The 23,835-nt window shown below is 45.4% G+C and overlaps 1 protein-coding gene across 2 annotated transcripts; it reads right to left on the bottom strand.

The window, feature by feature from the left end:
- Window positions 1-947: 947 nt before the first annotated feature.
- CFAP53 (cilia and flagella associated protein 53) lies at window positions 948-23,787 on the bottom strand. 2 transcript variants are annotated; one of them, XM_058677128.1, is made up of 8 exons: window positions 23,485-23,787; window positions 18,067-18,296; window positions 16,837-17,010; window positions 12,258-12,561; window positions 11,577-11,705; window positions 6,348-6,564; window positions 3,791-3,893; window positions 948-1,228 (listed from the first exon to the last, which is right to left on the bottom strand). In XM_058677128.1, exons 1-8 carry the CDS (start codon window positions 23,551-23,553, stop codon window positions 1,000-1,002), a joined length of 1,455 nt encoding a protein of 484 aa, XP_058533111.1. In that variant the 5' UTR covers window positions 23,554-23,787; the 3' UTR covers window positions 948-999. The 2 variants fall into 2 exon arrangements, with proteins under 2 accessions (XP_058533111.1, XP_004579561.2); XM_004579504.3 differs by having other exon boundaries at window positions 949-1,228; window positions 11,577-11,795.
- Window positions 23,788-23,835: the final 48 nt, after the last annotated feature.

Below are 23,835 nucleotides of genomic sequence, written 5' to 3'. Positions count from 1 at the left end.
CCTTCAATCTGTTCCAGTTCTTACTGTTGGATGTTTTAGTCCAGCCAACGCCTGTTGATACCCAGACACTGCTCACACATGGCTCAGTAGGGGCAGAGACCTAGCCTAGTTCATCCTACATCTACCCAGGTTCTCTAGAGCATTAGATGGTGCTGGCATCCAGCCTGGTTAGGTGCGCCCAGCCCCAGTTCACACTTGTGCAAAGGGAGATTGCAGCCATATCCCGACCAGGACACAGCCCCCACTCTTGTCCCCACACTCCCCCATGGGAACCCCAACCCAGCAAGGGTGTACTCTCACAGCTCCCCAACCAAGCCTATTCCTAGGCCTAGATTATGCATGTGCCAGTGGTTGCTCTGACCCAGTTGGCTTAGCCCCTTACCTGTCTCAGCCTTTTCCTTCGATGCTGTGGCCTAGTATCCCTAGCTCATGCAGACCAGTCGGTCTCTTTTGGCATGTTCTTCCTTGTGAGTTGAGGTTTGCTCAGCCCTGCCCAGTCCACCCCTTTCCAGTTGCAGCTCGGCCCACCCCACATCCTATTTTAGGATGCACTTACAGGTGCTGCTGCCTTTACCTGCCCAGACTGTTGTCAGTTCCTTTACCCGTAAGTGATGGCAGGACCCTATATGGGAGCCAGTTCATGTCCCAATGGCTCCGGATCCTGTCCAGCTTCCTGCTTGTGGACTGAGAAAGCAGTATGGGATGGCCTACAGTCTTGGGACCCTGTACCCTCCTAGGAGAACCAGAATAAGCTTCTGGCTCCTGGCTCCTGGCTTCAGATTGACTCAGCTCTGGCTATTGTAGCCACTTGGGGAGTGAACCAGTGGATGGAAGATATTTTTCTCTATCCCTCCTTCTCTCTGTAAATCTGAATGCCAAATAAAAATAATTTAAATAAAAACACCCACTTATCTATGAGTTAAGAAGGAACATACAAGCTTATTACAGTGAAAGACATATTTAATGGGTCTGAGAAAATACACATTGATGGTTAAGAAGCTAAGGTGGTAGCCTGCTGGGGCACGCCTTTCGCATGGGATGGATTTTGCGGGGCAGTGCCCGATGGGTGGCCAGGACCTCCTGGATCTTGTCCTGGCACATCTTGTTTTCTGCCACCCCTGCTTCAAACTCAAGGCGTCTCTCTTCCTTCTCTGCTTCTTGGATCTGCTGCTGGTAGGCCATCTGCATGTCAAGTTGCTTCCTGTACTCCTGAGCTTTCCCATAGCGTCTAGATGTTAGGAATGTCAACACATAAGATTATTAAAGTTAAGCTGGTGAACTGATTTAGAGCACTGTGCTTAAATACAATTTGTGGAGCCAAATTCCTCTCATAAAATTTGGTTGAGCACAGAAGACACAGCTGAAAAGCTCAACACTAGGTAATTGAGAGCATCACCTGCTCCATCCTTCTCTCAGGACAGTCGTACACACACAGGTGTTCTTCATTTAGCTAACCCTTTTCCTCTCACACATGCTCTGCTCCCTTCCTCCCTTTTATCAGGCCGTCACTACTCTATCACCTTTTATCAGGAGGTTCACTACTTTAGGAACCTTGCAGAGGCAGACTCACACATGGTATCCATATCTTTCTGTGGCTGATTTCTTTTCACCCGCAAAAATATCCCCAAGGTCCAGGCCTTCTGGAGCACGTGACAGGATGGGTTTCCTTTTTCTGAGCAACATCTTTACCTGCTCATTCATTGGACGGCATCTCTAGCACTTTGACTTCTTGAATATTTTGAGTCAAGCTGCCGTGAACACATATGTGTACTTACTTCATTGAAACTCTGCTTATGATATTTTTGGATATATATTCGAGGCAAGATTTGCTAGACTATATGGTAACTCTACCTTCAATTTTAAAAAATCAGATATATTTCTTATTTATCTATGTATTCATTATTAATCATTAAAAGGAGGAGATGCAGAGAGAACTTGTCAGCGAATGGTCTGCTCTCCAAATGCGACTTGGTCAGAAGATGGCATGCAACTTGGAGCTGGTGTTTCAAGAGGGGCAAGTCTCGTGGCACTAGGCCCTTAGCCTGTGGTGTCTGTGTTAACTCTGTAGTGTCAATATCAGAACTGAATAACTGGACATGTGTTTGGAGTCTAGGAGCTCTGGGAAGGGAATTTTAGTATCAGAAAAGAGCCCATCAGCTTTGACCGGAAGCAAAGACAATGCTTTGGAAATCGCTCTGTGATGGCCACAGTGCCATCTCCCTGCCTACAAGCTCTCCTGCTCTGCTCCTCTCCCAAAGGGCAGAGCTTTCTCCTCTATCCATGTGAGTCTGGTCAGTAATTGGGACCGATTTTATTCCCAAAAGCACACAGTGGAACTGATGCTATGCCCAACTTAGGTAAACCTCCACCTGGCTTGGCAGTTGCCTTTCTTTGTCTCTGTCCCTGGGGCCTGCCCTTCTTGGAACAACATGCCACTCTTGGAAAAGCTGGACTCAATGTGGAAAGGCACACACAGGCGTGCCAATTGATATCACTCAATGCAATCACTGGTGCTTGCCTAGTCTGCATACTAAGTGATGGTTAGGCAAGGAAGGACGAGGACACTTCAAAAACTTTGTGGAAAACAGAAATTAAAAAGTAAGTTTCATGTTGGTGGGAATAAAGGGAAATCCATGAGTTTTTTTTAATAATATGCACTTTGGGTGAACTTTTTGAAGACTTGGGTTGACTCTGTCTATTCTAGCAGAGCCCTCACATATAGGACTCAGTCAATATCTGACTTACACTGCTAGGAGCAGGAACCCTCCAGGTAAACCCTGTCAACCCACAGCTCCCTAAGGACAGTCAATCACTGCTGCTTTCAACTAGCAGTTGTGGGTATTCTGTCCTGTAACTAAAACTTTCTGGCCAACTTTTTTTTTTCTTTCTCATCTCAGATTCTGAAGTGGGGCAAGAAAAAGAGGTGGTATCTATTACATCTCCCTCAAATCTCCAACAGCAGACTTTTCAAAAAGCAAACCAGAAAGTTCTCCAGGACATAGACTGTAGCAGAAAGCCACAGTGGGGTAGAGCAGATGCTGTTTCCAGTGTCCTAGCCTGGCAATGGTTTCCACATATATATATTCTATTCTTTCTGAAGAGCTTTACTCATATGCAGCAAATGCATAAGGAGAAAGGCCCTGGAGCGAGGGAGGGCGGCCAGCAGTGTCACCGGCTGTGTCTCCTTCCTCCCACCCGAGCTGGCCATCGTGGCCACCTCAGAGCGAAGGTGCTGAGAGATGCTGCAAGCGGTGTCTGCCAGCTCGTAGCCTTCTCCTCGCCTGACTCCAGCCTTATCAGAGGAGGGCGTGGGAACTTCCCAAAGCATTGAAGTCTTCCAGGCTGGTGAGGCTGGCTGGCGGGCGGGAAGGAGGGTAGATGGGTGGAATCAGCCTGTTGAGTTACTCTAAATAATCCGGCCACCCTGCATATCACCATTTACTCTATGTAGGGAAAAATATATATATATATTTTTAAGTTAGGACTTGAGGTCAGTGCCTAGTTTTTAAAAACTTGTTTCAAACTCCACTTTTTTTTTTTAAGGATGTTTCTCCAAATCTAGCAGCTAACGTGGACCATTGCAACATATACAGTAGCCAACAGAAGTTAATTTTAGTCGTAGAGTTGGTGCCTTTTTAAACACACAATTTGGGGAACTGCTTTGAGCTTCTAGCAAGACAAGTATATCATTCAGTAATGCCCATGACCAGTGTGTGAGTTTGGCTGCTCTCCTGTCTGTTGTTATAAATGGTCTTCAGGTGGCAAATGATAATGGAGAAAGCCATCACACCTTGAAAAATTCTCCTGTTCATCACAATAAAGTTCTTTAAGACCCTCATTGATTCGTTCTTGTTCCACAGCAAGCTCTTCCTGTTCTTTCACTTTTCGCTGCACTAAAGAAGCAAAAAACAACAAATTTTTTTTTTAGTTATTTGCCAAATGACTTTTTCAAAGAAACTGCCTCAGTTTCCTGGACACCAAAGTCATATCACCTTTAGAAAGAGAGAGCTATTACGGGGTCCGTGGTGGGGCCAGACAGGTAAGGTGGAAGGAGTGTTTTCCTCTCATGCTCCTGCGGGGCGGCGGCCCACAGATTTCTCTCCATCACTTTCCACTGAAAATCAATAAGCAGCCTTTTTTTTATCCCGGATTACTAACATTAAAACACTTGTCAATTTTCCTGAGGACAAATAGTTCTTTGGCTATTCATATTAATAAGAGAGCTAATTACAAAATAAGTATTTTAAAAAGTGTATCTTCTCTATAATAAACAACCCAACAGGAAAAAAGACCAAGGAACCAATTTAAAAAAGAATAAACACCAATTTGCTGGTATGCATCTGAAAAGTACCTACACCTGATTTTAAAATGGGTTTCGCGAATATGCCTGACATAACCCAACAGGAGCCAATAGGTTACATACAGAGATAGTAACCTGTTATTGCTAAAATAAAGGTAAAACCATTAGAAATAATCTGAATATTCAACGGTTGCATTTAAATATATTTTAGTTGCTTTTTGTAATACATTTTAAGCAACCATTAAAAATCTTACAACTAGGGGCCTTGCACATGGTAGCCTAGTGGCTAAAGTCCTCGCCTTACACACACCTTCATCCCATAAAGGATCCATATTCTGTTGCAAAGAGCACTCCTGTGGAATCCAGTGGCACCCCAACAGCAGATGTGCTGGTTTGCTACTGCCTGGGTCCACCTTGTTGCACGTGGTGACAGCAGAAATCCACAAGGAGCAGTTCACCCTCTCTGCAAACACTGTTTTGTGGTCAGGTGCTGCTTCAGGCCAAGGGAACGCAGTGACATATACATGGGGAAATATGAGACAGGCTGTGGTGCAAAGATCTATGGTCCATTTAAAGTCCACTGAAGGCCCCTAGCTGAAGGGTATAACGCAGTCCAGGGGTATTCCATAGCCAAGACCACGTTCTGCACAGATTAACTTTCAGAAATCTTAAAACAAAACTCACTGTCAAAAGGATAGCTTACAATTATTTTAGGAAAGAGACACCTAGGGGATGGTGCTATGGATCAACTGGCTAATCCTCCAGCTCCAAGAACCAGCATCCCATCCAGGTGCCAGTTTGTGACCTGGGTACTCCACTTCCCATCCAGCTCCCTGCTTGTGGCCTAGGAAAGCAGTAGAAGGTGGCCCAAAGCTGTGGGACCCTGCACCTGTGTGGGAGACTCAGAGGAAGCTCCTAGCTCCTGGCTTTGGATCAGCTCAGCTCTGGCCTTTGTGACCATTTGGGGAGTGAATCAGCAAATAGAAGACCTTTCTATCTCTCTCTGTAAATCTGCCTTTCCAATTAAAAAATTAAGATTTATTTTATTTATTTATTTTCTTATTGGAAAGTCAGGAGGAATGGAGACGGCTTTGGAAGCAAAGACGGCCTGATAAAAGGGGTGGGGGTAGGAGCATGTCTGTGTCCCACTCCACACTGTCCTTAGAGTCCTAAGGCATGCAGTGCCAAACAACAGACTGCTCCTTCTAACATTGTTCCGTCTTTACTTGTCTATTATTTTCCTGTGAACAAATAGATTTGTTTTATTTTATTGTATTATTGGAAAGACAGATACACAGAAAGGAGAGACTGAGCCAATCTAAAGCCAGAAGCCAGGAGCTTCTTCTAAGTCTCCCACGTGGGTGCAGGATCCCAAGGCTTTGAGCCGTCCTCTACTGGTTTGTTTGGTTTTTTTTCTTTTTTTAAGATTTATTTATTTTTATTACAAAGTCAGATATACAGAGCGGAGAGACAAAGAGGAAAATCTTCCATTCGATGATTCACTCCCCAAGTGACTGCAACGGCTGGTGTTGCACCAATCCGAAGCCGGGAACCTGGAACCTCTTCCGGGTCTCCCACACGGGTGCAGGGTCCCAAAGCTTTGGGTTGTCCTTGACTGCTTTCCCAGGCCACAAGCAGGGAGCTGGATGGGAAGTGGAGCTGCTGGGATTAGAACTGGCGCCCATATGGGATGCTGGGCGTTCAAGGCGAGGACTTCAGCTTCTAGGCCACGTCGCAGGGCCCCCTCTACTGGTTTCTTAGGCCACAAGCAGGGAGCTGGATGGGAAGTGGAGCAGCAAGATCACAAACTGACACCCAAGTGGGATCTTGCTGTATACAAAGTGAGGCTTTAAGCTCTAGGCCACTGCGTTGGGGGGATGGGGTGGAGTAAGGGAACAATCAGATAAGATTTGCAAAAGTGAGGCGCTTACTTTAATTCTCTTTGGATCCCCCTTGGTATGACAAACACTTAACCAACATTTTGATTATTACTTAAGTGGAATTAAGGGCCACCTAAATGCCCTGTAACCATGACTCATGTCCTTACACTTTTCTTGGAGTTGGAGTTTCCTGGTACACATGACCTCCTGCAGGAGTTGTTTCCTCGCCTCCTTTTCAAGCCTCAGCTGCCTGTCCTTCTGGGCCAGCTGCTTCTTCGCCTCCTCCTCTAACATCCTGTCTAACTCCTTCTCTTGGGCTTTGTCTTCTTTCCGTTGCTGTGCCAGGTACGTGAGATAGATCTTCTGTTCTCTCATTGTTTCTGCCTGCATAACACAAAACTTGATCCATGATGTGACAAGGTTTTAGGTGTGATCACACAATTAAGAACGAGAGTGAAAGCACTCTTAAAATACAATCCCAATCTACCAGAGCTACAGTATTTGCAAAATATGGCTGAGGCTTACTGAAAAAATACCCTAGCTGGTGGTGGGTGGGGTCTAGAGGTCAGCAGATGGCTGCTGAGGCCAGAGCCCTGTGTGGAGTTGTGCTGCCCTATTCTTTGGCATCTGTTCAAAATCTTGGAAAACTCATTTTTGATTAAATACATTCAGAGTGTTTCTCCAAGCAGCATTCACCTGACATTCACTTGGATAAAGACAGATAAAGGACGTTCAGTCCTGTCCCTACTGCAGATGCGGCATTGCGTTTTGGACCGCCAGTCACCTGATATTCAACAACGGCAAATCTCAATCTTAGCAAGGCTTTAATGTCTTAAAACGTATTGAGTGATTCTGCCCCGCCTCCCCCAGTCCTATTTAATGCAGAGATTTGTGAGCCCCCAGGGTGGACCACCACGTGCTGTTCTCCAGCCTATGTGTTTGTGTGGGCTGTCACCAACGGCTGTAATGGCAGTAACGCTATGGCAGCAGTGAGTTCACCTATCACTCAGGCTGTAGTTGCCAGGGCAGAAACTGAACAAGATGAACCTGGGTTGGCTTGTTGTGTCACAAAGCTAGAGAACTCTCCAAAGTGAGGTAATATCAGAATGAGGTAACAAGCAAGCAGCAGCAGCAAAAATGCTCAAAATCCTGAGACATTAGGCAAATGCAAATTGAAACCGTAACAAAAAAAAGTAATGAATATGAGCAAAATTGACATTTTGAGATTTTGTTTTTAGAGCCCATGTCTATACTCTTGAAGAAAAGTGGCTTTTCTACTTCCTGCTGGTTCACTTCTGTATTTAGCAGAGGGTTAAGCCTGTGGTGACAGAGAAAACTGAAAGCATGTCACTGTAAACACTCTCAGCAAAACAAGAAAAGGAAGAAGGCGAGCACGCTGGCAAGCAGCACTGATCTCTGGAAACCGTGCATTCACGTAGTGCATGAAACGTGTTCGCTTTATTTACATTTAAAAAGTTAAAAAGAAAAAACTGAGATAGTCCTTCAGAATACTGGGATGACTAAAACAAAAAAGACAGACAACACAACGGTTGATGAGTGTGTGAAGAAACTGGAAGGAATGCAAAATAGTACAGTTACTGTGGAAAACAGCAATTTCTCAAAAGCCCAAAGAATTACCTTATGACTCAGTAATTGTCCTCCAATAGACCCAAAATAAATGAAAATATCCACATAAAATTTTGTAACATGAATATTCACAGTAGCATTAGTCACAACAACTAAAATGTGGAAACAACTTAAATGTGTTCCAACTGACACAGGGATAGTCATGAGTACATGCACAAAATGGACCATTATAGTGTTCACACAAAGAAATGAACAAAGCAGGGATGCATAGTGTCACATGGATAAGCCCTGAAAACATGATGGCAGGTGAAAGAAGTCAGCCAAAAGGGGATATAATTCATTTATATGAATTCATTTATAATTCATTCCCAGAACAGGGAAATCTACAGAAATAAGCTGGGCAGGCCTCTGGGTAGGGTGAATAAGTGTGACTGGGAATAAGAAAATGTTTTCGAGTGGAGTGTGGGGGTACCTGTACAGAACTGTGGATACATTAAACACCATCAAGTTGTGTGTGCTGTCAATGGGTGAACCGTATGTGAGGCAAACTGCGTATCAGTGAAGGTGTTAAAATGATTCAATAGACAACAAAAAAAAAGGCAAAGAATTAAATACACACATTAACCAAAAAAAATGGGCAAAAGAGTTGAGGAGACATTTCCACTTGAAAGGACAAACAGGTGGCCCAAACCATCCATAGTGAGGGATGGTTACTCATCTCTCAGAATGGCTGCTGTCTAAACTGTGACCACTCCAGCTGCTGGTGAAGATGTGGAGAAGCACCCACGTGTGGCCAGCAGGGGTGTGAGCTGGGGCAACGACTCTCAAAGCACTTCCATGGTGTCTTTAATAAACTAGACAAACAGCAATCCTGTGACCACAACAGCCTTCTCCTTTCCAGGCACTTATCCCAAAGACACCAACATCTGTGTTCATACAAACACCTGTGTCCCAAAGTGCCCAGCAGCACTACTCAGAAACAACACGAATGTCCTTCAATAGGCTGAGTGCATGAGCTGCCTGCGGCCAAGCCCGACTGTGACTTTTACTCAGAAGTAAGAGGAGATAAGTATTTTTATCTAGTGATAGATACAAAAATTTCAATGTCCAGAAAGCTATACTGAATAAAAATTAACTTACCCCCAAGAGTTATATATTCCATGATTCCCACTCTTGAAATAACAAAATTATAAGAATAGAAAACAACATAGGCTGCCAGAGGTTAAGAAGGGGGAAGGGTGAGAAGGCAGGTCACAACTATTAAGGGACAACCAGAGAGATCCTTGTGATCATGAAAATGCCATGTGGTTTGGTCACATCAAGGTCGGCATCCTGACTGTGGCAATGATCTACAGTTTTGCAAAACATGACCACAGGGGGAAACTGAATGAAGGCTGCAAGGAATCTCTCAGTATTAGTCATTAAGGAAGAAGAGGCAGGCGGGGTGGGAAGTATCATTCCACTCTTGGAATTGTAGCTATGAACTAACTACATGAAATCTGTTCTCTTTGTAGCTTCTGTACAGCTACAGAAACAATCAACAAAGTAAAAAGGCAACCCACAGAATGGGAGAAGATCTTCGCACACGACATAGGTGATAGAGGGCTAATATCCAGAATATACAAAGAGCTACAAAACAACCAAAATGTCAAAACAAGCAACCCACTCAAGAAATGGGCACGGGAAATGGGCAGACACTTCACAAAGGAACAAACCCAAATGGCAAATAAACATATGAAAAAATGCTCAAGTTCCCTGGCAATAAGGGAAATCCAAATTAAAACATCAATGAGGTACCACCTAACGCCAGTAAGACTGGCCCACATGAATAAAAGCACCAACGACACTTGTTGGCGAGGTTGCGGGGAAAAGGGATCCCTACTCCACTGCTGGTGGGGCTGCAGGCTGGTACAGCCTCTATGGAAATCAGTATGGAGAATATTCAAACAACTCAAATTCAACATACCGTATGATCCAGCAATAGCACTCCTAGGAATATATCCAGAACACTTGTTCTATGAGAAACCAACATGCACTCCTATGTTCATAGCAGCACAATCAGTAATTGCAAAAACATGGAAACAACCAAAATGCCCATCAACAGAGGATTGGATAAGAAAGCTATGGTTCATCTACTCCATGGAATACTACTCAGCTATTAAAAAAAACAAAATGCAGTTCTTTGTGGCCAAATGGGCCAAACTGGAAACCATAATGCTAAGGGAAATGAGCCAATCCCAAAAGGTTAAATACCACATGTTTGCCTTAATTTAAGATGATATGATGTTATGTATAACATGTTATGTTTTGAATGTTATATGTTGCATATAAACTAAAATTGAAGTATAGGTGAGGTGGTCACAGAAGGTGGCTGGGAACCCGCATTTACTTTTAACATATTGGTTACTCATTACTATGTCAATTAATTCCATAATGATGTAAATTTTTGCTGATGGTATGTTGGAGCTTTCAATTGACTGGGATGATACTCTGCTGGCTCTGTCATCAGACCAGAGAGGGTATACCTAAGAAGCCGTTGAACTTGACGGGACAATAAGATGCTGGACTCTATGTTTGGTATACTCTTGCAATGGGGAAATCTCAACTGAACTTGAGCTGTGGTTATGCAGCAAGGTGGAGGAATCCACCATGGTGGGAGGGTTTGGGGAGGGGTGGGGAGAACCCAAGTATCTATGTAACTGTGTCACATAATACAATGTAATTACTGAAGTTAAATAATAAATAATTTAAAAAAAAAAAGTATTGTGACGTTCAGCTTGCGGTGAGCATTCAGTCACATGAGAATGACTGTTGTTTCAGCAGCTCTGCTTTTAGTGTTTATTTGAATAAATGTTTAATTTTTCCTTTTATGTTAAAAAAAAAGAAATCTGTTCTCTTTGTAGGAGCAAAAATATATTAATTTAAAAAACACTGCACGTGAATCTAAAAGTATGCCAAAGAACATAATGAAACAAAACAAAACAAAACCCTGGAGGAAATACACAGACCCTTTAAAAGTTGAGTATAAATTCCAAAGCTAGGAGGAACCAAATACTAAATACCTTTCTCTGCTCTTTCTGCCTGATGAAGTTTTACATAGCCTGTAAGGGCCAACTCAAAGGCTACTTTCTCAGTGACATCTTGCCCAAGTTTCAGGTGTCAGGCTCAACACGCGTCAGGATCACCCAGGCATGCTGAGTAACACACAAGATTTTGACTTGCAGAACCTGATGCTGAAGTGGGTTGTTGTTTCTTTTCATTTTTGTGTATTTATTTGAAAGTGTAACAGATAGATCACTCTTCTGTCCTCTGCTTCACTCCCTCGATGGCCACAACAGCCAGGGTTGGGGCTGGCCAAAGCCAGGAGCTTCTTCTGGGTCTCCAATGTGGATGCAGGAGACCAGATATCTGGGCCATCTTTGGCTGCGTTTCCCAGACACATTAACAGGGAGTTGGATCAGAAGTGGAGCAGCCTGGACATGAACTGGTACCAGAGACGGTGTCTTTACCATTGTACCAGGACATGGTCCTGGCTTTCTAACGCTGCCCCCACCAGCACCCCACCCTGCCAACACCATGCCCAGACTGCTATTTGCAGGCTTGCATCCAGGAGCACTGTCAGCCTCATGACCATCATCCACCAACCCAGGATTCAACAAGGCATCCCACCCAGCTCTGTCTCCCATCCAAGTACTAACCAGGCCCGACCCTGCTTGGCTTCTGAGATCAGATAAGATTGGGCGCGTTCAGGGCGGTATGGCCATAGACCCCACCTAGCTCTGCAAGTGGGCACCAGATAAACGTCTTACTTTTTTTTGCTGTTTCTTCTCAGCCTCTTGCTGTAAGTCTTGCAAGGCTCTGTGTATGAGCTTTTCGTCCAAGTCCTGTTGTTCTCTGTATTCCTGCTGAATGAACGCTATCCTCTCTTCCAGGGCTTTCTGCAAAACGGCCCGCATTTCCCGCTTTTTCTGCTGCTTCCTGAGCTTGTCCTGCTCGTTCTCCAGTTTAACCTGTGCTCTCTCCTGTTCCTGTGATGGACCAGTGATAGAAGACAATGCATCAGCACAGTAGGACACTATATGCACTATACACATTTTAAGAGGTGAGAACATTTTAGAGAAATGTACATGCAAGCTCCACACTCGTGGGTTTAAGGAGCTAGAAGAAACAAAATTTGCCTTTTTTGTTGCTGGGTCAGTGATGAAGTACGACACTCTGTGGTATTGTGAAGTTGTGGCCATGGGGCACAAAAATATAATAAAGGTCAAAGATAAGGTACATTTAATCCCAACACTGATCACCCACCACAAATCAGTACAACAGCCTTCTAGACTCTGTGTATCTGCATTTGGACACATAACTAGACAGCAAGAAGCAGCCAAAAACGATTCAGGGTAGGTGCTTGGATCAGTTGAACAGCTGAGGCCAGCAAATTGCGCCACACCCTGAGAGCCTCACTCTCTGTCTCCCAACACGCAAAAGGCCCTCACCACCAGGCGCGCCTCCTCTTCCTTTTGCCGCTGCGCCACGCGCCTCTGCGCCAGGACACCAGTAATCTGCGCCTTCAGCGCCAGGCGCATGTTCTCGGCCAGTTCCCTCTGGCGTCTGGCCTCGCTGGCTTCCCGCCTCTCCTTAGCCAATCGGTCCTCCTCCCAGAGCTTGGCGAACATCTGCTCCTCTACCAGCTTCTGCCTCTTGAGTTCCTCATTGAATGCCACCTGTGCTTTCCGCTCCTCGCACACTTTCTTCTGGTGGTCGCTAAACAATTCCGAGCGAAGTTCGTCACAGGACTCCCTACGAGGGAAAAGCCGCCTTTCATGATGCACCCAGGTGCACAGACACACAACCAGTGTAGGAATGAAAGCCAGAGACCTGGAGCGCAGCCATGTGAACCACGGGAATTCACGCACATGGGGATGGGATGGGGGCAGGTGCAGGCACTGCAATTGGGCGGAGCAGGCTGCGGTTCCCATGATCGCCTGTGAGGCTGTGACTGGACACAGAACCTCTGTAACCTGCCTTCCCTGTGTGTAGAATGGCAGCTTTTCAAGGACCTGCTAAGCATCAGTGTCAATGGATGTCAATAGCTGGGAGCTAAGAAACAGTAATTCACATTACTATTGTAGAGGAAAGACAAAAGCAGTGGGGATCTGGAAGTTTTTCAACTGGATAAAGGACTTGATTAGGGCCTGGCATTGAGGCACAGCAGGTAAAGCCGCCACCTGCAATGCTGACATCCCACATGGGTACCAGTGTGAGTACTAACTGCTCCATTTCCAGTCCAGCTCCCTGCTAATTATGTGGGAAAGCAGAAGATGGCCCAAGTACTTGGGCCCCTGTACCCACAGGGGAGTTTCTGATAAAACTCCTGGCTTTGACCTGGCCAAGCTTTGCCCGTCACAGCCCTTTGGGGTGTGAAGCAGCGTATGGGGCATCTTTTCCTGGGTCTGTCCCTCTCTTTCTATCTCTTTCAAATCAATAAATACAAATATTTAAAAATAAAGGGAAGTGGAAGGGAGGGGGGGAGGGAAATTGCTCATCAGAAGACTCCCTGCACGCACACCCAAGGCCATGTTGCTGCAGCTTTGTCCCCCCACAACCCCATCCATAAATTCCTGGCACAGCCCCACGACCCAGTCATGCCCAGCCGATGCCACAATCCTCGCCGAGGGTTTAGATTCCATCCATTCTGTCTTAGTAAAGTTTTTTCAGAAGTTCTTCACTGAGCTCATTTTTTCCCCCAAGGATTGTGATTTTCAACATTATACATTTTAGAATTACTTTGGGGGTCGTTTCAAAATTCCAGTCCTTCTCTTTCCCCCCTCTCTCCTTCCCAAAGCTAGGGAAGTAATTCAGATATTTGGGGGATGGGACCCAGATATCTATACCCAGGAGGCTGTGGCAGATAGTAGGTATGGGAAACTTTATTTGGAGTTTTTAATATTTATAAACATCAGGTCCCCTGGCTTTGCTTTTTCAAATTATTTTTAAAATATTTATTTGAAAAGCAGGGTTAGAAAGAGAAAGATCAAGAGAGCTAGATCCTGGTTTTTCAATCAAATCCGTGGGACCCTGCACCTGCATGAGACCTGGAAGCAGCTCCCGGCTCCTGGCTTAGGATCAGCTCAGCTCCTACCATTGTGGCCACTAGGGGAGTGAACCTGTGGATGGAAGATTTTGTTTTTCCTTCTCTCTGTAAATTCTCCCTTCCAATAAAAAATAAACCTATCTTTTTTTTAAATTTATATTTTTATTAGAAAGGCAGATATAAAGATAGGAGGAGAAACAGAGAGGAAGATCTTCCATCCGAAGATTCACTCCCCAAGTGGCCACAACAGGCAGAGCTGACCTAATCCAAAACCACGAGCTTCTTCTAAGTAAATTTCCCACATGGCCACAGGGTCATAAGCAGGGAGCTGGATGTAAAGGGGAGCAACTGGGATTAGAACCTACACCCATATGGGATCCTGACGCGTTCAAGGTGAGGACTGTGAGTCGCTAGGCCATTGCACCAGGCCCAAACCTATCTCAAAAAAAAAAAAAAAAAAAAAAGTAAAGCCCTTGTGAAGATGCTTGAATTGTTAGGATTACACAAGAGGATGAGGTCTGCACTCAGACTGATGTGAGTTAAATGCTGCCAGGGGCTGAGCACTGCATCTCCCTAAGGGCTGGGACTCAGGAGGACACATCTTCCCCAGGTCCCATCCTCCCCATGGTGGTGACTCCATGGACACATAAGCACATCCATTAGCAACAAAAGGTAACCAGCAGTTATTCAGCTCCTGTGGAGGCTGCAGCAAGATAACAGGAGCTGAGATTGCTAGGACACCAAAAACCAACCCCGAACCAAAGCAAACCAAACCAAAACAAGAAAAACACTGTAACAACATCCCCACCTCAGAGTTAAAGGAACTGAGGCTCAGGCAGGGGCTGGTGCCATGGCTCATCAAGTTAATCCTCCACCCTATGGCACACCAGCATCCCATATGGGTGTCAGATTGTATCTCAACTAATCCAGTTCCCATCCAGCTCCCTGCTTATGACCTGGGAAAGCAGCAGCAGATGCCCTGAGTTCTTGGGACCCATGTGAGAGATCCAGAAGAAGCTCCTGGCTCCTGACTTCAGATCAGCTCAGTCCTGGCCAACATGGCCATTTAGAGAGTGAACCAGCAGGTGAAAGATGTCTTTTTCTCTGTAAATCTGCCTCTCAAATCAAAATAAATAAATCTTTTTTTCTCTTTTTTTTTATTCATTAATTACATTGTATTATGTGACACAGTTTCATAGGTACTGGGATTCTCCCCACCCCTCCCCAAACCCTCCCACCATGGTGGATTCCTCCACCTTGTTGCATAACCACAGCTCAAGTTCAGTTGAGATTCCCTCATTGCAAGCATATACCAAACATAGAGTCCAGCATCTTATTGTCCAGTCAAGTTCAACGGCTTCTTAGGTATACCCTCTCTGGTTTGAAGACAGAGCCAGCAGAGCATCATCCCGATCAATTAAAAGCTCCAACATACCATCAGTAAAAATTTACATCATTATGGAATTAATTGACATAGTAATGAGTAGCCAATATGTTAAAAATAAATGTTAGTTCTTAACCACCTTCTGTGACCACCTCATTGACATTTCAATTTTAGTTTATACACAACATATAACATACAAAACAAGAATCACATGATAGTATCAATAGACGCAGAAAAAGCTTTCAACAAAATCCAACACCACCTCCTGCTAAAAACCCTAACCAAGGTAGGCATAGATGGAAAAATCCACATAATCAAAGCAATATATGAAAAGCCCAATGCCAGCATCATACTGAATGGAGAAAAACTGGAACCCTTCCCACTGAGATCTGGAACAAGACAGGGATGTCCACTTTCTCCACTACTATTCAACATAGTCCTAGAGGTACTCGCTGAGGCCATAAGACAAGAAAAAGAAATCAGAGGAATCCAAATGGGAAACGAAGAAGTCAAGCTCTCACTATACGCAGATGACATGATTCTTTATGTAGAAGAGCCAAGAGACTCAATACAGAGACTGCTAGAACTTATACGAGAGTTTGGTAGAGTGGCAGGGTACAAAATTAATGAACAAAAATCAACAGCCATAGTGTATGCAAACAGCCCCAAGATGGAAAAACAAGCAAGATACCATTCAAAATAACAGAGAAAAGTATGAAGTATCTGGGAATAAATCTAACCAAAAATGTAGGAGACCTATTTGAAGAAAACTACAAACTACTTAAAAAGAAATTGAACAAGACCTCAAAAGATGGAGTAACATCCCATGCTCCTGGATAGGTAAAATCAATATCATTAAAATGTCTATACTGCCAAAAGCAATATATACATTCAACGCAATCCCAATCAAATTGCCCAAAACATTCTTCATGGAACTGGAAACAATGATTCAAAGGTTCATCTGGAAACACAAAAAACCACGAATAGCTAGAACCATCCTGAAGAATAGGAAGTTAGCAGGGGGAATCACAGTTCCAGACCTCTGGACATACTATAGGGCAGTGGTTATCAAAACAGCGTGGTACTGGCACAAAGATAGAGAGGAAGATCAATGGAGCAGAATAGAAACACCAGAAGGGAACCCACACAGATACAGCCAAATAATCTTTGACAAAAAGAATAACGACAATAAATCTTATTTAAAAAGAAGAAAGAAAAGGGTCATAAGGGTCCCTGGAGATCAGCATGGGTACAGTAAACAGGTGTGGGTTTGCTCAGGAAGTGCATCGGAAGTGTAGGCGGTCAGCTGCCAAGGATGGGGACACCAGGCAAGCTGACGGCAGAGGTGAGGGAACCCGGCACACGACCAGCACAGGGCAGCCTGTGTCACGTGGAGCTTCTACTCCAGCTGTGAGGCACAGTTCACAGCCAAATGCAGACCTGCATTAGTCAGTGACATGGAACCCAATTACCAAGACTCAAAGGTGCCCCTGTCAAGGACATGCTCCAGAGGTCACAGGTCACTGTAAATTAGCATCCCTTGATCGCTTCAAAATATACCAACTTCAGATTCTGGGTGTATTCCTCACTTCATTACCTGAATTGCTGCTCCAGCTTCTCAGCCACAAAGTCCTGTCTCTCTTTTTCTTTCTTCTCCTTTAACAACCTGGTTTTCTCTCTCATTCTGTCTTTTTTCTCCTCCATGGTTTCTTCTTTCATTTGCATTTCAGCAAAATACTCATTTTCTTCAGCTGCTAAAAGTTCACGTAGCCTGAAACAAGCAAAAAAGAAATAAAACCATCATGCCATAGGCATTATTTTATTATGCTATATTCAATGTCAGAATTATCTAGCCAATCATAAGTTTTAAAAGATTTATTTATTTTTATTGGAAACCAGATATATAAAGAGAAGAGACAGAGAGGAAGATATTCCATCCATGACTCACTGCCCAAGTGACCACAACAGCTGGAGCTGAGCTGATCCGAAGCCAGGAGCCAGGAGCTTCTTCTGGGTCTCCCACATGGGTGCAGGGTCCCAAGGCTTTGGGTCATCCTCGACTGTCCAGGCCACAAGCAGGGTGCTGGATGGGAAGTGGGGCTGCTGGGATTAGAGCTGGCACCCATATGAGATTCTGGCTCATTCAAGGCGAGGACTTTAGCCACTAGGCTACTGCGTGTCCAGCCCCATAAATTTTGGAAGAATGAAAATTGTCGTCTTTCTTCAGATAAGACCACTTGCCATACAGCAATAATGAGAGTGAGCTTGCCATATTGAATTTGATCACATGCAGACATAATATCTAGCAAAACATAAGTAAAATTAACATTTTAATTAAGAGTAATGGAACAGAATACAGCTTTCCTTCAAAACATAGGTTACCACTAGAATTATTAACAAAGCAGTAGGTATTGGTTTGAACATGAGCATCTTCAGCCATGATACTTACTAAATTTTTAAAAATCATTTTGAAAGACAGAAAAAGAGAGACAGACACACAAAGAAAATTCTTCTAGCTGTTGGTTCACTTCCAAAAGCCCACAACATCCAATATTGCACAGGCAGAGAGTTGGAGCCCACAACTCCATCTGGGTCTCCTACACAGATGGCAGTGACCCAAATCCTTGAGCCACCATTTGCTGCCTCTCAGTGTGTGCATTAGCAGGAAGTTGGCTTGGAAACAGAAGGAGGACTTGAATTCAGGCACTCTGATCTGGGATGTGGGCTTCTTGACCTCTAACCCCAGGCTTGATTTTTGACTGGTTAGTCCTAAACTGTGGTTCTGACAACGCTTTGATGTCTGCAGCATTGGACTGGAAAACCTTACTTATTCCGTCTCTCTTCAGTGTTGATGATGAAGCCTTGCATGGCGTCATTGATCCTTGCCTGTGCAAGGCTGTCCCAGAACTTGCGTTCATGGTGCTGCTCCCACTCAACTTTCAGGCGATCGCGATCTTGGGACTTGATGGCAGCCAAGATGGCATGCTGCTCCTGATGGCTGTGCTGGATTCTCTCTAGACGCTGCTCTGCCACATGGCCTTTGGGAGGCTTGGCTCTCTGCAAGCAAAGACAGTCACCCACACATGATAAGCTAAACATCAATGGCAAACTTTTTAATTCACCTTGACTTATACCAATGCTCCTACCAAACAACATGTGGGGTGTGTATATACATACAGATGTATATAAACCAGATAAGATATCCTACTGCAACTGAAATCAGCTTAGGCACACCCAAGGAATAACGTGTTCAGTTCTCTACATCTATACCTAACATGCCATCCAATCAGCCTCAAGTAAGGAGGCTGCGTTCCTATTCCTGAGAAATCCATTATACATTGAAAATGTCATAAATCAAATATACATGAATAGACCTAGCCTCCCCAACATGGTGGCTGAGAAACTAGCATACTGCAGGACACTGCAGCCTGAGAAGGGATTGGATCACACACTGCTGGTCTGGAAGAAGGTCAAAATTCAAAAACTGAAGTGTTGTTTACTACTGAATGTGTGTTATTTTCACATTACTGAAAAGTCAAGAAATCCTAAGCTGAACCATTTTGTTTTAAAGATTTATTTTATTTTTATTGCAAAGGCAGATATATTCAGGGAGGAGGAGAGACAAAGAGGAATCATCTTTTGTCAGATGATTCACTCCCCAAGTGACCACAATGGCTGGTGCTGAACCGATCCGAAGCCAGAAGCCAGGAGCTCTTCCAGGTCTCCCACATGCAGGTGCAGGGTCCCAAGGCTTTGGGCCATCCTCGACTGCTTTCCCAGGCCATAAGCAGGGAGCTGGATGGGAAGTGGAGCTGCCAGGATTAGAACCAGCACCCATAAGGGATTCCAGCACATTCAAGGCGAGGACTTTAGCCACTAGGCCACGGCGCTGGGGCCTGAACCATTTTTTTTAAAGAGTTATTTATTTTTATCGGAGATTAAGATATACATAGAGGGGAGACAGAGAGGAAGATCTTCCATCAGTTGATTCACTCCCCAAGTGATCTCAGCGGTTGGAGCTGAGCCAACCCAAAGCCAGGAACCTGGAGCTTCTTCTGGGTCTCCCAAGCAAATGCAGGGTGCTAAGGCTTTGGGAGGTTCTCGGCTGCTTTCCCAGTCCACAAGCAGGGAACTGGATGAGAAGTGAGGCCACCGGGATTGGAACCAGTGCCCGTATGGGATCCCAGCACGTGCAAGGCAAGGACTTTAGCCACTAGGCTACCATGCCGGGCCCAAGCTGAACCATTTTAAATTTGTGACCATCTGTATTTGTAAAATGCTGAATAAAAGCTGAAGGAATCACAAAGGCAAAAAATATTAATGTGGCTAGAGGTTACCTAGTCAAACCCAGGGATGTTAATTGCTTTACCCACAGTGCTGCACAAGGGGAAGAGCTGGGCAGAACAAGAATTTGAGATCTTCGAATTTATGACCTTAATCTTGCCACCCACTATCCCACATTATTTCTCAAGGGTAGATTCCATAGTTTCCAAAATACTTTCAATTAAAAGGCTAAGTATATGTGTGTATTATAGATGGAGAGAGAGAAAGAAATGCTGAAAAACACTTTACTAAATTAGAAGAAATCAAGGAAGGCAGAGAGGAAAGAGGGCGAGGAAGAAAAACAAAGGCTGGTGGAAGAACTTCGTCCTATTTCTGTGGTTCTCAGATTTTCTCACAATGGCTGTGCTCTTAAAAAAAAAAAAAAGAGCTGTTTTTATTGGAAAGTCAGACATACAGAGAGGAGGAGAGACAGAGAGGAAGATCTTCCATCCAATGATTCACTCTCCAAGCGGCCGCAATGGCCAGAGATATGCTAATCTGAAGCCAGGAGCTTCTTCCGGGTCTCCCACATGGGTGCAGGGACCCAAGGCTTGGGGCCGTCCTCGACTGCTTTCCCAGGCCACAAGCAGGGAGCTGGATGGGAAGTGGGGCTGCCAGGACAAGAACCGGCGCCTATATATGATCCTGGTGCATGCAAGGCAAGGACCTTAGCCACTAGGCTACTGTGTGCTGGGTGCAATGGCTATGCTCTTGACATGTTGTAGTAATTTGAACTGCTATCAATGTGTTGTCTTTACACAGATGTCAACAAAAAAGTTGGAAATGTATGGACCAGCTGGATCCGTGTGAATAATACTTCATGGAATCACATAGACTTTTTCACTTCTACATCCCCAGCTTTGAGCTAGGAATACAGGATAAGGCCTAGCCGACTTTGGTTCTCCACTCAGATGAAAGAATGAGCGGAGAGAAGGAAGGAATGTAGTTCTGGGTAGGCTCTCCTAAAGCCACCGTGGAATCCCAGGGTAGAACCTTGTGATTTCAGCAACCATATTGCCAAGTCCTCCTTGGGCAAACACAGTAACAGATTTAACTCCAGAAACCAGACATGACCGTCTCCAGGGACACCACCACTCTGGATTACTTGACTTCAAGGTTTAGGGGTTTATTACAGGGTATCATACTAAACTTAGCTTGGTATACTCTAGTTTCTCTTCAGATCATATAAATATTTTGCCTTTTACTAAACACAGCTTGGTGAAAAAAAAAATCAGGGCTTGGGGTAACATATCAGTACCTGGGGATGTAGCTGCACAAAGTAAGGCAAGTTTGAAGGGAGGGAGGAGAAGGCAGGTGATGTTGGGAGTTCCAGGAGTTCATGCACACCAGAATTATTTGGAGCCTAGAGCCTGCTTGTTACAGGACTATTGCCTAGTATTTACAGCATTTTATGAGAGCACAGAGCAGGCTCTGGCAGGAAACACAACAGGAACTGGGGCTCCCAGGAGATATACAGTCGGGCCAGAAACCAAGCACCAAGGTCATGGACAATCACCTCCCATTGTCATGACAGGAACTGAGCTGAGGCACATTCTGGCTGGAGAGGAAGAGGAGCAAAGGGCAGTGAGAAACAGCCTGGCCTAGAAGCCCTTCTAAAACTAGGGACTTTGTGCCAGGCATGATCTCTAGACAAATAAGGTCTGACCGGGCTTCTCCAACAACATAATACCCCTTCAGGCAGTCCTGGCGTTGCTTAGTATACCATGCAAAGTATATATGGGAAATTTTTAGCAGTTACATTTTAAAAAGTAAGAAAAAAACACAGGGAAAATTAGTTCTACATGCATGTTTTATTTAAACCAATATGTCCTAAAATAATATAATCATGCGATGTGTGACTGCGCATGTTAAGGTGCAAGAGCTACTGGCTACTGTACTGGCCATTGCAGCCCTAAAACAGTAAAGACAGGACACAGGATCTAACAACCAGCATGCGTTTTCAAGATCACTGGAGGCTTTTGTTCTGGCATCTCAAATCATACCGTCTAGGATCACAGTTTAGTTTACTGTCTTCAAGAACAAGGCCTTACAGCCAAAGGCTGATTCTCAACCCCTCACCAAATGTGTCAACCAAGTTCAGTCATCTTTCAGTCTCCATTTCCAAACTGTCCAGTGAGCTACCTTGACGTCTGCCCCTCAGGAACTCTGTGGGCAGTAGTTCCTCTCGTTTTTCCCTTACCTCAGACATTACATTTCACTTTATTGCTTTTCCTGGAACTCGTGTACAGTCCAAGCACCATGATTCTTTCCCCTGACTGATCTACGACTCTTAGCACACAGACCCACAAGGCATAGCAGTCGCAGCTACTTCAGCCTCTGCCCTTTCTGTGCAAATACTGCTGTAAGCATCAAGTATTCAGTGGACCTAGTTAGGTCTCTGACTGGGTATCTTTGTTTTCTTTCTATTCCTGATTGGCCCCTAGCACAAGTCACAGCACCCGACAAATGGCCCCAGCCGCTGAGCCCTGCATGTCTGCCTCACAAAGTCTGTTAATATCACCTTGAAGTCTGCAGCCCACTGCTGTTGATTCCAAATGCTATCCACCTTGGGCCTGGAGAAGGGCCAGCAGGTCTACAGGTCAAAGGACATTTATCTGTGCCCTTAACTCCCTCATCTTTATTCCACAGATTGTCCTCACCAATGGTGCAGCCCCCCACTCTTTTTTTTTAAAAAGATTTATTTATTTTATTACAAAGTCAGATATACAGAGAGGAGAGACAGAGAGGAAGATCTTCCGTCTGATGTTTCACTCCCCAAGTGAGCCGCAACGGGCCGGTGCGTGCCGATCCGAAGCCGGGAACCATGAACCTCTTCCAGGTCTCCCACGCGGGTGCAGGGTCCCAATGCATTGGGCCGTCCTCGACTGCTTTCCCAGGCCACAAGCAGGGAGCTGGATGGGAAGTGGAGCTGCCGGGATTAGAACCGGCACCCATATGGGATTCGGGCCCATTCAAGGAGAGGACTTTAGCCGCTAGGCCACACAGCCGGGCCCTGCAGCCCCCCACTCTTACCCACTGTGTGAATCTTGAACTTGTTCTTGCCTGAGCAAGCTACTTCCACATACAGAGCTGTCAGGGAAGGGCATTCCTCCAGGTCAATGTGTCCATCCCTGTTTTAACTGCTACATTTTCTGTCCTGCAGCAATAAGGGGATTGAACACACAGGTGTGGGGCTCTCAGCAGCAAGCAGGATCTGCTCCTGGCCTATTCCAATCACCCAGCCTCACACACAGGCATCTGCAGGAACAGCACTCAGTTCCTAATGTGGACTGAACACAGGAGGGCTCTACAGCCACTCAGGACCCCTTAGTGCCTAATTCCCCAGACTAAGATCATTCAGCTCAGGAGGCAGCACTGCAGTGTAGTGGTTCAGCCCACGCCTGGGATGCAGGCATCCCATATGGGCACTGGTTGGAGTCTCAGCTGCTCCACTCGTGGTTCAGCTCCCTGCTGGTAAACAGGGTCCAAGTGCTTGGGGCCCTGCACCCACGTGGGAGACGAGAATGAAGCTCCTGACTTTTGTCTTCAGCCTGCTTCAGCCCTGCAGTCATCTGGTGCGTGAACAAGTGGATGGATGATTTTTTTTTCTGTTTCCTCCTAACTCTTAAACAAACAAATAAATAAAAGAGAAAAAAATCAAATAGCTGAACCCCAGCAGGTCCAGTACCCTTGCTTCTACATAAGGTGATAGACCTCCTTGGGGAGACCTGGAACCAGAAGCCCCCAAGATCCAAACACCAATTCTCCGAATACAGAGTAAGCGGAGTGGCAGTGGAGAGGGGCGGTTGCCAGATGGGCAACCTTACCTCTTTCAAAATTCACTCCACCACCAACCCCACTGGCTCCCCAGCAACCGCCCCTCAGGGCTCAGCGGAGCCACCACACAGCTGCCTGAGCTTACCAACACCACCACTTTGGGAGTCGGGCCCCGGATCTCCCGCTGGACGGTGCCAAATCGTTGGCTGTACATCTCAGCGTCCCCTCGGGATGTGAGCTGTGTGCTCTGCAGCCGCCTGTGCGTTAGGCAACCCGTTTCCACAACGCCGCTGCCAGGTTGCTATGGTGAGGGGGGCGGAAGTCAGCCCTGTTGCCACAGGGCCACTGACGCTTGGCTGGCGACTTCCTCTGACCAGGCGGCCTTGGTTCGGCCTCGTGAGCCTCACCCGCCAACCAGAGCCCGGACCTCGCTCCTGCTCCCTCCTCCCTCCGGGCCTAATTCCAATCCCAGTTCCGGCCATTTGGTTCATTTACA

Source organism: Ochotona princeps, chromosome 18 (assembly GCF_030435755.1).
Source record: "Ochotona princeps isolate mOchPri1 chromosome 18, mOchPri1.hap1, whole genome shotgun sequence".
In the NCBI taxonomy this organism is placed as follows: Eukaryota; Metazoa; Chordata; class Mammalia; order Lagomorpha; family Ochotonidae; genus Ochotona; species Ochotona princeps.
This window is presented reverse-complemented; position numbering and strand designations above follow the sequence as displayed.

Coding starts and splice junctions, on each gene's coding strand:
- CFAP53 (XM_004579504.3), bottom strand. CDS start 23,553: ATGTACAGCCAACGATTTGGCACCGTCCAGCGGGAGATCCGGGGCCCG. Junction 17,011..18,066: donor ACTGAAGAGAGACGGAATAA/GTAAGGTTTTCC, acceptor TGCTTGTTTCAG/GCTACGTGAACTTTTAGCAG. Junction 6,565..11,576: donor AGAAGAAACAGCAAAAAAAA/GTAAGACGTTTA, acceptor TGTGTTATGCAG/GCAGAAACAATGAGAGAACA.